The 15,137-nt window shown below is 34.8% G+C and overlaps 1 protein-coding gene across 1 annotated transcript in view; it reads right to left on the reverse strand.

Annotated features, from left to right (window-relative positions):
* The window catches only part of LOC150093869 (neural cell adhesion molecule 1-like), a 386,146-nt gene that overhangs the window by 82,754 nt on the left and 288,255 nt on the right, over window positions 1–15,137 (reverse strand). Inside the window, exon 7 of the mRNA XM_090412543.1 lies at window positions 1,104–1,394. Within this exon, the coding sequence (XP_090268669.1) occupies window positions 1,104–1,394 (291 nt within the window). The remainder of the gene's footprint in view (window positions 1–1,103; window positions 1,395–15,137) is intronic.

Here is a 15,137-nt window from a genome sequence, read left to right on the forward strand (position 1 = left end):
CAGCCGAACCTCAGTTAACTTCCTTGGTTCAGCATTGCAATTTGTTACCCTGGAAGTCCTAAAAAGGACTTTTTTCCTGTCCCAGCCTGCACCATTGGATTGAATGAATCAATCACAGCATCTCATAGTCGATTGATTCTCATTATGCGAATTATTTATTACTATGTTATGAATTATATAAAAGGGTGTTTTTCATATTTATGCATTATTGTGAAATTATTTTATTGTATTATGGAATATATGAAAATTTTATATTGAATTTTATTTATTATATATTTTATTATACTTACTAATGAAATAATTATTAGTTATTCATAGATTACTATGGAATGGTTATTAAGTATTTTATATCATAATATACCGTCATATAATAAATAATGAAAACATTTTTGGCATTTATCTTTAACTCAATTTTAAAATGAAGCCACCACCTTAAAAAGCTCTTTATTTTAAAAACACAACAATGAAATAAGGTTATCACTGTTATAATAACCATAAAATGGCTATTAAAGCATTTTATATTATTTTGATCATTCAAATTATTAATATTACATTATGAAATGGTCATTATGGCATTATTATGTTATTTTTAAATGATGCTTGTTCACGGAAACGGTTATTATTATTCAGAGTAAAAAGATCCAAGTGTATGAAAATACACACACACACACACACACACACACACACACAGACACACACAACAGTAAAGGTCTAATTGTAATATCAGATTTTACATTAGAAGCGTTATATTATGCATTGTGTTTCATTTCACTTTCATTTCACTGTATTTCAATTGTGCGCGTGCGCAATTGAAATACAGTGAAACAAGCTTGGTTGCTATAAGAATCAATGAAATAGCGTATTATTTATATGAGGGTAAAGCAACAGATTCGTATCGGGATCTGATATGCCTCTGTCGTTTATGCACGATTGAAAACGTACCGTCCGCTAATTAATGCGATGCCATGACGATAGGAGGGAGGGAGGGGTGGCGTTAGAGTAGTTTTCGGGATAGTGCATTACAGCTATTGAGTGGAGGTACGAGTGCTGTCCAACAATACCATTTTGCCCAAAACATTTACAGTAACGCACCCGAATAATACCTGCTGGAATGACGGTGAAAACACATGGTTCCTTTTGTGTGCCGACGTTATTTCGTGCCCAGCAGAGCAGACTTCCGTAATCATATTCCGTGCGAGGAATGTAGGTGGCGGTGCTGGTGTTGTTGCTCTCGCTCGCAAAGGTGACAAGATCCAAGCTCTCGGCGGTGTTGTTGAACTTCCACGAGAACTTCACCTCTTGAGGATCTGCGTCGACTTCGCATTTCACCTTCACTGGCTCGTGTCTGGCAACCCCATAAAGGAATTTCTGTTCGGCTCGACAAATTGGAGAATCTGAAATGAGTGAAATCTTTTTTTTTGAAAAGAATTCGTATTCGTAAAGCTAATAAATATGCGCTGTTTGCTTTAAAATAGAATTAATAAGATTCGTTTTTAATGCACTATCTAAAACGTATTTATATGAAAAGAATTCGAAAAGTTTATTAAACTTTCTATCAATTTAAATTAGGTTTTACCAGATCGATATGGTTATCATTGAAAAAACATTTCTCTTTACCATCCTCACACATTTTGATCAATGCAAGTAAAAATAATAAAAAAATTAAAAATATTTTATTGATATCACATCTTCTACAAATTAAAATCATTGGTGATAACAAAACAAATCGGAAAACAGTAGAAATCGCATAGGAGAGTGTGGATTCAGTGAACATTTCATCGCATCTTCTGTAGGAAATATTCTTCAGTGATGATTTAAAAACTGATTGTTGTCATCACTCGATAACTCTCAAAGTTTCCTCATGTTTGCTTCCATTCCAGAGACAAGCCACAAGATTTCTGAAATTTTTCAACGATTTAAATTCATGTGCAGTGTAAACTTATGGACAGTCCCGAAGAAGACCATTACAAGTCAGATTCTAGTCGCTGACTACTGTAACTCTTTCTAGTCATTTTCTTAGCGGATCGGAAGTTAGTCGATGTCTAGCACAGTCAAGTACGATTTTCCTTCTGGAACTCGGGTTGGTAATTCTATAACTCAGAACAATATTGACCGCAGAGCTCTCACAGTATTGAAAATAATATTTGTAATAGTATTTGAAATACGATTTGAGAGGTTTAAGGGTCACGAGATGGCCTGACTTGTTTACCGTAATATCTCCCGTGGGAGCCTTGATTCATTAATAACTTGAGCTCACTATCAGTAATGGCTGAAGAATGGAGCCCATCTGTCCACCGATCTTCAAATAGTTAGGACTACAGTCATCCTTCGACTTACGTCCGTTCATGTTACGTCCTTTCGAAGATAAGTCCGTGATCCCCATAAGGTAATAAATAACATTTTCGTCTATACTTTCGAACAAGACGCAAGCGAGCGTAAGGTAAAGCACGCACAGTGGCAACAGTGCTTTCAGCGGCAACCTCCCTCGGCAGTCGGCACGTGTCTTCAACAGTTCCTCTGTTGATTTTGTGTTTGAGAAAGAAGTTATTTGTGTATTTATCGTTAAATATTTCGCGATGTTTTGTGCAACATGGTCCCTATACGCACAATCAAAAAACCAGTGAAGAATCACAGAAAAAGAGGTGAGCAATTGATCTTGAAACGAAGTTGCAAGTTATAAAGCAATATGAAGCTGGTAAGCCAGTCAATGTGATCATAGATGACTTCGGATGGTCTCATTCTACAGTGATGACCATTTTGAAAAATAAGGATAAAATCGTATGGGGCTGTGAAAGGATCTGCTCCCATTGAAGTGACTATCGTCACTTCAATGGGAGCAGATCCTTTGGATGAATCAAAAATTGGATGAATGGAAAAAATGGATGAATCAAAAATTGTTTGCGGATGCCTTAATCAACTATTATGCGAGTAAAATAAAAAGCTATTATGTGAAATAAAATGTAGAATATAAACTTTTATTAATTCTAGATAATGCTCTAGGTCATCCATTTATATGGGTGAGCTTCACCAAGTTCAAGGCCATGTTTCTCCCACCAAACACTAATTCATTGATCCACCCGATGGATCAGGGAGTTCTTGCAGTGTTTAAGGCTTATTATCTAAGGAGAACTTTTTCACAAGCCATTTCAACTACTGAAGGAAATGACTAGACTATCATGCAATTCTGGAAAACATTCAATATTTATCATGCTATTAAAAATATTGCTGTGGCTTGGGACGAAGTGACCTCTCAATATATGAGTGGCATATGGAAAAAGACATTAAAAAGGTTTTTGCATGATTTTGGAAGTTTGTAATAGTGGGCCTAGCAAACAATCTGAATCTCGAAGTGAATGATGACGAATTAACTCAACTCATAGAAAGTCCCCTGAAGAGCTGACCAACGAAGAATTGGTCGACGTGGAGGACAAGTGTTGCAGAAGAGGAAAACGAGAAAAGGAAGAGGAGAAAAGAGAAACAGGAAGAGGTAGTTAAACAATTTGCAGTGAAGGATCTTGCAGAAATGTTCTTTGCAGTTAGCGATGTTCTCAAAATAGCTGAAAACATGGACCCCAATGTTGAACGTTACTTAATAATAGAAACGAAAGTACATGATGCGTTGGACATTTTCATCAAAAAACAAAGATTACACCAGAAGAGCCACAACCTGATCGTACAGACATGGAAGGTATTGTAGATGTGATTGTGGAGGAAGATTTGGGTGATTATTCTCCTGTTTTATAATGGCAGTAACACACAGTGCAATTTTATAATAAGGTTTACAAATTAAAATGACAGTATACTTATTATGGTTAAGTTCCTAACCCCTACAACTCTGTTGATTTAATGTTATGACTTACATCCTGCCGGATAGAACGGAACCCGGACGTAATTCGAGGGATGATTGTATTTGGAAAGGTACTCTCATTGGAAATAGACATTAGAGGATTTCAGATTTAGTTACAATATAATAAGTGATATTATGTACAAAAAGACGTATATTCTTAACTTGAAAGAAAAATTCTTCACAATGTCTGACAGCCATTCATGCAATAAAAAAAGCTCTTGTTAATCTTTGCAGTGAAATCTGTCTACGGCAATGGATAAGACGCAAAACATTTTGCTTTAATAGCGTCATTCAGGACAACTGCACTTTCAAAAGAATGACGCAAACGATTGACTTCAGTCTCGAAGTTCAATAAGAAAAAATCTAAACAACTAAATTCTCCTCTTGCATATTAACATGATTACCGCTATATTTAGTGAAGTCCAATTCAAAAATTTGGTTTAAAATAATATCATCCTATATAAATATCTGATGATAATAATAACTATACACGTGTTTTTATTATTAAAAAGAGACTAAATTGATTTTTCCCTTCAAATTGTTTACATTAAAGAAATTTCCTTATAGTACCAGGTGAACACAAATTTGGCAACTAACATATACTGTATATGACTAGCATATATATTTATTATTATAAAGTGTAATTATAAGAATATAAGCTATCATAAAATTAGTAAAATATGAATTTGAATTTTTGTCAAAATGACAATTTATTAGATCGCTATATTTTAACTTCATTATGCACTTCAGTAGTAAATTGGTATTACAAAACAAAACATTATGTGGCAATGCAAAATGATCATTTGAATTTTTGAAAAGTATTCGCCTTCTCAGAGCATTTTATGAATTTTTCACTTGCTAAAGGTAAAAACTTATAGTTCTATAGGAACATTGGTGGATAATAGATAGTTCTAAAACCGTACTCCTGAGAAAGTACCTCACTCCTATAAAAGCAGCAAATATGGTACTTTCAAAGCCACTACTTCAGGTCTATATTAAGCAATAGGAAATTACTCTCAAAAATCATAGAGTATTCTTAATTACTACAATACAAATACAAACTTTTTACAAAAGAATTTCGATAATTTAAATATAAATATGTATTTCAAAAATTAAGATGCCACAGTAGAAAACACTGTGAATAAATTTGGAGTGCATTATTTTTCTTTTCTTTTTTTAAAGTAGAAATGAAATTACTGATAAATTAACACCTCGGAACCGTACCTCGTGTCCGAGGTCCTCATCATGCCATGTACACTTCAATTTCCAAAACTACTATTAATCTGGTTAATCTTGTCTATAATTATAGCATCTCTAAATATATCTTTTGACTCTTGTAGCGAAGTGACCTTGATGTGTGTAATTATTCTTAATAGAACCTCATAAAAAGAAGAAAACACTAGGATTGTGAACTCGAATCTGCAAGGTGACCAAACAATTGGTCCTTTTCTACTCAATCACAAGTTTGAGGAATGGTGATTCAAAGTTATTGATTGTTCTGTAGATCTACCTTTCCCAAAACTAATTGTAAATTGATCTACCACCTCTTCAGTCGTTTATCTTAGGCAGATAAATGACTGAAAAAAAAAAAAAACTAAATTATCATTCCATACGAATTACCGACTCAAAATTCGTATACTATAAAATACTAAGCTTTTCTGTTTACTTGCCGCTATCTTGATGATGATGATGATGATGAAAATGACATGCATGCGCATGCTCACAAAACAGTGAATAAATGAACATCTCTCTTATCTCTGGCTAAATCAGTCAATGTTTCCTTCAGGGTATTCCAATGAATTTCCAAGGTTTCGTTCCTGTGTTTTTCAACTTCGTTCATTTTTTCTGGAATAATGTTTGCGTATTTGAATCTATAGTTCACTTCCGAAAGTTGCCCAACTTTAATTCTTTTTAAAACTTTCTTACATACTTGTCTTTTCAAAATGATATTCAATTTTTTTTTGCTCAGGACCAAAGAGTGATCCTTTCCTATTTAAAATTTTTTCTCATTCTCGTATCCTGAAGTAGAATGTAGATCCCACTATCAACAATAACGTAGTCAATGATACTTTCCTTATTTTCTTTCTCTCTCTCTCTCTCTTTCTCTCTCTATGTAAATTTGTACACATGTTTTGTTGTAACAGTGTTACTAATGATAAGGTTCTTGTCTTAAACTGAAATATGATGGTGATTACAATTATTATTAGCTCGGCTGTTTTCTCCAAACTTTTCCCCAAAAGGTTCCGAATGTCTGGTAATCATTTCCTACTCTACTGTTTAGATCCCCATCAAGGACCAAGTTGTCTTCTCTAATGCCTAGAAAAATTAATTTACTTCTTCCTTCATAGAACTTTCTGTGGGGACCCTAAGCACAAATAAGCTTATTGTCCGATTACTTATTCTGATGGTTGCCCACATCACTCTACTTGATATTGCTTGCCATTCAAAATCATTATTATCATATTTATTGTTTAACATTATAGCTACATCTTCTCTCTGATCACTATTGCTTTAATATGCATCTTATATTTGTACTAAGAAACGTCTTACCTGTTTTTTTGTCTGCTTTGTCTCTGTAACGCCTATTATGTCAATCTAGTACTTCTATAATTCTTCTGCAAGTTCCTCTTCTTTTCCGTTGATGCTTCATAGCTTAATGGTACCAATCTTCAATTCTACTGATGTTAAATTGGAGTTTGTTCCAGTATATGATTTTTGGCAGTTCACCTGGTTCCCTGGAGTAAAAAGTGAGGTCATTGATTAACCGGATATGTCCCAGCGGACATGAAATTCCAGCGTATTATACCATAATTTTATTTTGGCTTCGTGCAATAAGAATGCAGTTTGGCTACATCCCAAATTGCCAGCTATTCTCGTTCGTCCAGTATCCAGGTAGATACTTATCTACTAAGGAGGGGAAATGTAACACGAGAAGGATAAGATTGGGCATCAGGTCAGAAGCCACGTTGGTCCTCCACATTCCTTAAATTTCCTTTTTTCTTCCAGTAATCTAGCTACGACCCTTAAGCGACCCCGTTTGAAAACTATTTGTATTTAAAATACTCGCATTCTTTCATGAAAATCCAGTATTTTCAGAAATAAAAATTCTTTATATAATTTCGGTACGTTCTATGAATCGTTGCATCAATATTATTTTAGAAACCGTGTTCGGGCACCCTAAACATCAGGAAACATATCCAAAGAGCCGAGGACGTGAAGAAATTATTCGAAATATATAAAACCCCGACTCACTAAGCTTTCTCCGCGCTTCTAGGAGATAACTGGGATTGCAAATACCGTTATCGACCGTGCACAAATCATAAAAGTGGTGTTTGTTATTGTTCATTAATATTTGTCATCCCTTGGGGGCACTCAGTCCATATTGCCGTAAATTATTTACTTCCTACAAACCCTGTTACACACAGTTCACATCTAAGTTATTGACCGTACTTCCTGCAGTTTGTTCACTGCTGAGAGGCGAATTCTAGAAAGGTAATAAAGAAATAAAACCTAACATTGTACATAGCAGGTCCTGTACTGAAATCAAATGTCTTTTAAAGATAAACAGACAGCAGTTTTGAACTTAATTATTTCAGGTTTGTTTATAATCAACATTTCAGTTTAAAAATAGGAATTGAAGTTTTTTTCAGTACTACAAATATACTATAAACTATTTTAAGTTTTTACGTTAAACTAACTTTATAACGTTATAATTAATATTTAAGGTGAATTTTCTGTAAACGCAATCGCCATTCGCTATGATGATCACGTGATAGAAGATTTTCGAAATAGCACTTAGTGCATTTCGACTTTCGTACAATAGCATTGGCATATCAATATTAATATGAAATTAATTAAAATTGTGCTATGTTATATGGATAGACAGATTTATTTCTGCGTAAGTGGTTTCCATCACTTACGCCTAAATTAATAATATTTATTTTTATAGTAATAAAAAATTATTTTATTACTATATCGCCTTCATCTTAGCGTAATATACAATTTCGTTAAGGAAATTGTAGAAAAGCGTCCTCTTCCTCTGAAAAAAACGTCGATGTTGATAATAGTTATTTCTTTTTTGTTTAAAAATATGCGAGATGACCATATTTAATATACAGTGAAAACAGAAGGGAACGGCACCTCTTTTAATGGTAACTGAATCATTGGTTGAGAAGATGGCACTCTTGTAAGTGAAGTTTCTCTCCGAATATTCTTTAACATTTGGATTTGAAGAATATTCTGATTTGAAGAATATTCTTCAAATCCAAATGTTTGATTTGATTTTTGATATATATATATATATATATATATATATATATATGAAAGAATGATCATTAACTCGGTTAACATACATATTTTTATAAAGAATTGAATGACTAACTAGAACAGGGATTTAAGTAAAAAGGTTTTAATATAAAAACAGAACTTGTAACAGCCTTCATCAGGTGACATTATAAAAGAAAGAAAAAAGAAAAAACACTAAACACTGAAGCTTAAATAAACTATGAACATCATAGAAAGTCTCTATACATAATTGACACTAAATCGTTGTGGTTGTATTTAAAGCTGTTCTTTCGTTAGTTGTAATGTTGGGAAAGTGCATGCTAGTAGCATCTCGTGAACGCCAGTACATCATTACAGCTGAATGACAATCTGGCAGGTTGTAGCTCAAGTTATTATTTAGATGAACAGGATTGAAGATGATTTCTCTAGATTCCACGAATTTTCTCTCTAGTTCATCATTGCAACGGAAGATGTTAGTAGGTTTTTCCCAGCAGACTTTGTGAGTTTGGTTTTAATCATTAGGATTAGCCTAGAAAAGGATATGACTTGATAATGCACTGGCTCGCTCTCTCTTGTAAGTAATGTCTCTCATGTGTTCTTCCATACGCAATCCGACAGATTTGTTTTGGACAGACAGACAAATCTGTCGAATTGCATATTACTTACAAGAGACAGCGAGCCAGTGCATTATCAAGTCATATCCTTTTCTAGGCTAATCCTAATGATTAAAACCAAACTCACAAAGTCTGCTGGGAAAAATCTACTAACATCTTCCGTTGCAATGATGAACTAGAGAGAAAAATCGTGGAATCTAGAGAAATCATCTTCAATCCTGTTCATCTAAATAATAACTTGAGCTACAACCTCCCAGATAGTCATTCAGCTGTAATCATGTACTGGCGTTCACGAGATGCTACTAGCACGCACTTTCCCAACAATACAACTAACGAAAGAACAGCTTTAAATACAACCACAACGATTTAGTGTTAATTATGTATAGTGACTCTCTATGATGTTCATAGTTTATTTAAGCTTCAGCGTTTTAGTGTTTTTTCTTTTTTCTTTCTTTTATAATGTCACCTGATGAAGACTGTTACAAGCCGAAAATAGTCGTGTTTTTATATTAAAACCTTTTTATGTATAGAAAAAGTTGGCTTAAGCAGTTTGAAAAAAATGAAAGTAAACATTAGGTAAACAGAGTTGAAAAGCCTTTCAAAAAGACCGGAAAATATACACTTAGGAAAAATCAAAATTCCAGTGTAGTATGATTTCATACGGAGAAAATAACCAAAATCTTTTATGTGACAATGACAACAGTGCAGACGCTGTCATGACTAGCATGTTACGTGAATTCAGTGACAAACTGCTTGTTTAGGTAATAATATAGAGTGTAGCATAATGTACACAAAGAGTTATAGATGTGGAAATAGACCTCCGAGACCAATATAATATTTCTGAGATCCAGACATATATATGAAAACGAAAAATATTTCACTATAGATCAGAATAGTTTCTGGCATGCAACTAAATAAACCAAAAAACCTCATGAATGCTAAATTGGAAATAGGAAGAGGAAAAAGAAAAGAAAAAAAAAGAAAAAAAAAAGACTACTTCGAAACATAATACTTATAGTAAGTAAAATACAAAATAGCTCCGGAACATGTAAATAAAGAAACTCTAAATGCAGAAGAACCAGTATTTTCCAGAGAGATGAATTCTCTCGTGGCTTATAACTCTTTATTTTTGCATCCTGCGTGTCACAAACACATCGAGAGAAAGTGAAGATGACTATAGTAAAGTATGAATGGTCGAGCGACACACTTGAAGAGCTGAAATGGGAAAACTACAGAGAAATATGTAGCATCCCCTTAGTGCGGGCAATGACCCTTTTTCTTTAAAGAAAATACACGAAGCGAACTTGACAGGCTTCCTTTTACCTTAAGATACAGAGTCATTTTTCATTTGCTATTTTTCGCCCGGAACCTGAGGAATGTATTTTATTAAAAAGAAGAAATTCAAGTAACTTGTGAGAAACATTTCTTGGATATCCTTAAAAATGTATAAGATTCGCATCTTTAGGACCATCTGAAAGAGTTTATAATAATATTTTATGCTTCGGTGTTTTTATTGTTTGTTTTTGGTGTGTTAAAAATTCCGGCACGAATAAGATGCATCGCATCACTTCAACATTATTTATCTTTAAAATATTCGTTTTCTTGTGGCGAAATAAAAAATAGATACCTCAGAGACATTAAGAATCCTTTTAATATCTATTAAAATCTGTTAGTGACGTGACAGCGTTGAACATTTTTAAGAGAGAATTTAGTCATCTCTCAAAGATCATCACCAATATTTACACAACTTTAGGACGCAATGCAAGACCGATCAAATATCCTTAGCTTTGCGAACAGAATTTCTTAATAGGATTAGGTAGTTTAAGGATGAAAATTCAATTTCATTTGGTTTCTGGTTCCTCCCTTTATACAGGGTAGCCCATAGATCACGAAGGAATTCAATTAATCGTGGAAAAGTTCACAACCTAACAACGAACCAAAATTGTGCAATTTTATTTTGCAAATCAGCATTCAGTTATTCTAATACGCAAAGAGTATATCGCTGCTATTTTAATATCACAAATGCTCCCTAGGAAGCGATGATCCATGGCTTGACTGAACGTTTCTAGCAAGGTGAATTACGACGATTCAGGAAACCCCGGTCAGTCAGGACAAAGGAAAACATTCTAGGGAACAGTATTGAACAAGAACCAGGAACGTCGACCAGAAGACTTTCTGGCCAGCTAGACGTCTCGAAAGTGACCTGCAGCGCATTTTGAACTGTTTGCGCCTCTTCCATACAAGATCCAACTGGTACAGCAATTAAAAACCGATAGATTATCAGCAAAGTGTAAATTTTGCATTCCACTTTCAACAATTGGCTAGAGAAGTAAACGAGTTTATCGGCCATCTTATTACGTCTAATGATGTTCACTTTCACCTCAATGGATTCGTAAACAAGCAGAACTACAGGACCAAGGCGGCTTGGAGTTAGAAGAATCCAAGGATCGTTCATCAGCATGAATTGCATCTCCCCAAGTGCACGGTTTGGTGAGGTGTGTAACGTCACAGGAAATGATCGGGACTAACTTCTTTCAAAAAGAGATAACGACGGTAATGCACTGACGTCACAGGGGAGCGATATTGGACCATGATTGAAAATGCTGTACGTTCTGCAGTGGAGGCCAGATCCAAGATGTGGTTTCAGTAAGATGGAGTCACTGCACACACCGCTAGAACTACAATGGAACTTCTAAGGCACATTTTTAGCGAGCGAATGATTTCGCGAAGATCTGCAATTAATTGCCCATCACGTTCTCCAGATCTGACGGCTCCCGATTTGTTCTTATGGGGTTATCTGAAGGAAAGCGTGTATATGAACAAGCCCCAGACAATCCAACAGCTGGAGGAGAAAACCCATGCAGAAATTAGGACGCTGCAGCCAGAAACATTAACAGCTGTCATGGAACATGCCGTAGAAAGGACTTGTCTTGGTGAAGCCGAAAATGGAAGGCATTTACGTAATGTAGTTTTTCATAAGTAATAAAAAAAATCTCTGGATTCTATGTTTCCTGATAACAAAAAATAAATCAATAATATATAAATAAAAAGTTATTAAGTGTTTAAACCCTTCTTGACTTATGGGCCATTATGTAGATCGAATTACATCCAGGTTTATCCAATCAAAAAGCTTTGTCGATACCAACAAACTAAGATTTTGGAAATATACGAGTATATTGTGCACACATGCCTTCATGCATAATATTATTGGTTAATCTAGAGACTGTTTAGATAATGCCATCATCTCTCATCAATTTCGAGTATATTGTTCTTGATGACAAATTTATTTTTATACGTGATAAGGAGTCAATGCATGATAATGCATTCTTAATACACAATAATGCGTTATTCTAATGGCCGTGATTTACCACAAATTCAGCATCGAATATTCCAATAATCAAATAATCATAATATTAGAATAACGATAAATCATTTTTATTACCGAAATTATTACAGTATGCATTAACCAATCCCAATAGATTTCGTTAAAACCACTGATATATAACAGAACACTTAACGCAATTCTGAAATTATGGTTATCCATATCTTGTAGTAATTTTACCCAAACACGGAAATAATGCAGGAAGCTTGCATTTAAACTAATGACATAGAACGGAAGTGGTTTAACTTTGATAACTTTTGTGTGTGTGTGGTGAGGTCTACTATAAAGAGGAAGTATTTGAAATGTCGAAACTAAATATTCTATAAGAGTGTGAGAAATACGGCACAAAATAGAGTTCGGTATGAGTCTCATAATAATCCTGTATTAAATATTTTCAGTATTAATTTAAGTAGAAATTAAAATATTTTTTGAAATAAAAAATGCTTCATTTCCTTCTGAAGAAAAATCAACAGACAAATGTGACGTGCCAATTTATGCAGAATTGTGAGCATTTCTTGTTCATATTCACTTTAACGTTGCGCAAACCATGAAGTATCCGCTTTGTAATTTCTGGGAATGTCTGAATATCAAAACTCACTGTGAAATGGAAAATGAACCAAAAGTCTTTTAGGGAAGAGATGATTTTTGATAAAAAGCGAAACCTCTTACTGAAGGAAGCCTTCAAATGGCTTGAAACTTGCAGCCTTTCAGCGCAATTATTATTATTAAGAGAGATCTCCGGGGAGTCAGGAATTCATCGAGGAAGGCCAGACTATTCGCAACAGCTGTCATATCTGTTCTTGAATTCATTTACGCTACTTGCACACAACATCCAACGGCAATCCATTCCAATCACGCACTACTCTAGAAGAGAAAAATCTAGCCCTGACCTCATTCTTGACAGCATTCATTCGCAACTTCCATGGATGCCCTGTTGTTCCTTTCCCCATCCTCCATAAAATGGAAAATTCCATCTACTGAAATTATGTATAACACTTTCATACGTTTTTAAGTCTCAATCGTATCACCCCTCTTTCTCCTATTTGCTAGTATCTGCAGCCTACAAATTCTCAATCTGTCTTCTTAATCAGTATTCCACAATCCTCATATCAGTTTGACACTCTCCTTTGCACTTTCTCCAATATATCAGTATCACTACGGAAACCAGGAGACCAAACCTACGCACAATAATCCAAATGAGGTCTTATCAATGACTTAATAAAGAGGCAAAATGACTTCCTTACCTTTACATGTCAAGATTCGTTTCAGCATTCCCATTATTCTCTGAGTTGTATTTAAATATTTTGTTATTTTTACCCTTGAACTTCAACTTCCTGTCTATAAAAACTCCAAGATCCCTAGCCTCATCAGTCTCCTTAAGCATAATTCCACCAATATAATACGACATTGGATATCTAATCACACCAATGTACATGACTTTACATTTATTAACATTGAAATGACAGCCACTTTCACATGCCCACAATTCCAGCCGATTCAAATGCGATTATCTATCTTTGCATCATCAGCAGATAGCTGTATGCCACATGTCAAATCCCTCCCAATGTCATTTATCTACAGATTGAATAATAATGGACCAAGGACTGATCCTTGAGGCACATCACTGGTTACCTTGAATCATTGCAGATTCCTACCCCATATACCACTTTTTGATATCTGTCAATCAGCCATCCTCTTATCCATGCCATTAGTTTATAATGCAATCCCATATTCTCCACTTTATGCAATAGTCTTTCCATGCTATATTCTGTCAAAAACATTAGCAAAATCCAAACGTATCATGGTGTATCCATTATCCCTGTCTAACTCAGTGGTAACATTATCACACAATGTGAACAAGTTGTTAAAATATGACTTTCCCTTAGTAAATCCATGCTGTTCATTGCAAAATAACGATTCAATGTCAACCCATTTCTCAATGCGATTCTTCACCACCAATCCATTGGTCGATAGCTGGATTCCACTCCTATGGAATCTTCCTTATTCTGAGACTCAAATTATATAGCGCCTGGTCAAGTGAATAGCAAGTTCAGCTGAACACTCTTTGCATCCGTGCTGATGTCCAATCAGTCCCTATTGCAGAATTCTTATTCAGTGTGCAACAACTCTAGTACTTCATCCTCATCCACATGAATTTCCTCATACGCGGAAGAGGTACCAGTGAGTTCAACGTTGCATATATCACGTTGAGAGCTTTTAACAAAATGACTGCTCATTAGTTGAACAATAATTTCTACATCAGTCACCCGCACTCATCTGCATGCGGTAGAGTTATTCTTTCAAATTCATTCTCTCTTTTACTTGCAGCATGGCAAACGAATTCTTTTGGGTTGTCTTTGACTTTCACAGACAGTTTCTTTTCATACTCGGACTTAGCTTTCTGTACAACAACACTTGTGACTCTTCTGGCCTGCTGCTTATAACTATCATAACTGACATCATTCTTATGTACACGCTATTCCTTCCATAGCATCGTTTCTTACTAATCTCTTTCTTAATTAGATTCCACATATATTTGATTCCTACGCTATTTATTCTTCAAACTCTTGGAACACATTCTGATATTGCATCATTTAAGTATTTTTGCACTTCCCACGCACTGTCGATATCCTTCCCATCTAATAATTGATATCATGACACAGAACCCAGCATATTCTCCTCACGTGTCATAATTTCCTGCTTTGTAAGTCAGCATTTAACCCTTTCTGAATGTAACATCCATAAACTTTGCAACTTCCGAAGTGAGTACCGCATTTCTTCGTCACTAGCAACTCACACCGAATGGCTTCACACTCACTGCCACATGAAAAATTGTTTTTCGTATTGTAGTCATAGGTCTAAGTTCTAACTGGAATCAGACATTTGATATTATTAGTAGCATGTCTCCTCCTCTCCTATACTGTCTATCCTTCTTAAATTTACTATAATCTTTGCACTCGATACCAGTTACTACGTCTGCTTCTGATAGCCGCCTACAACATGGGGTTCC

Source organism: Typopeltis vanoorti, chromosome 23 (genome assembly GCF_054136105.1).
Source record: "Typopeltis vanoorti isolate ZY-2024b chromosome 23, IOZ_Tvanoo_1.0, whole genome shotgun sequence".
Taxonomy (NCBI): Eukaryota; Metazoa; Arthropoda; class Arachnida; order Uropygi; family Thelyphonidae; genus Typopeltis; species Typopeltis vanoorti.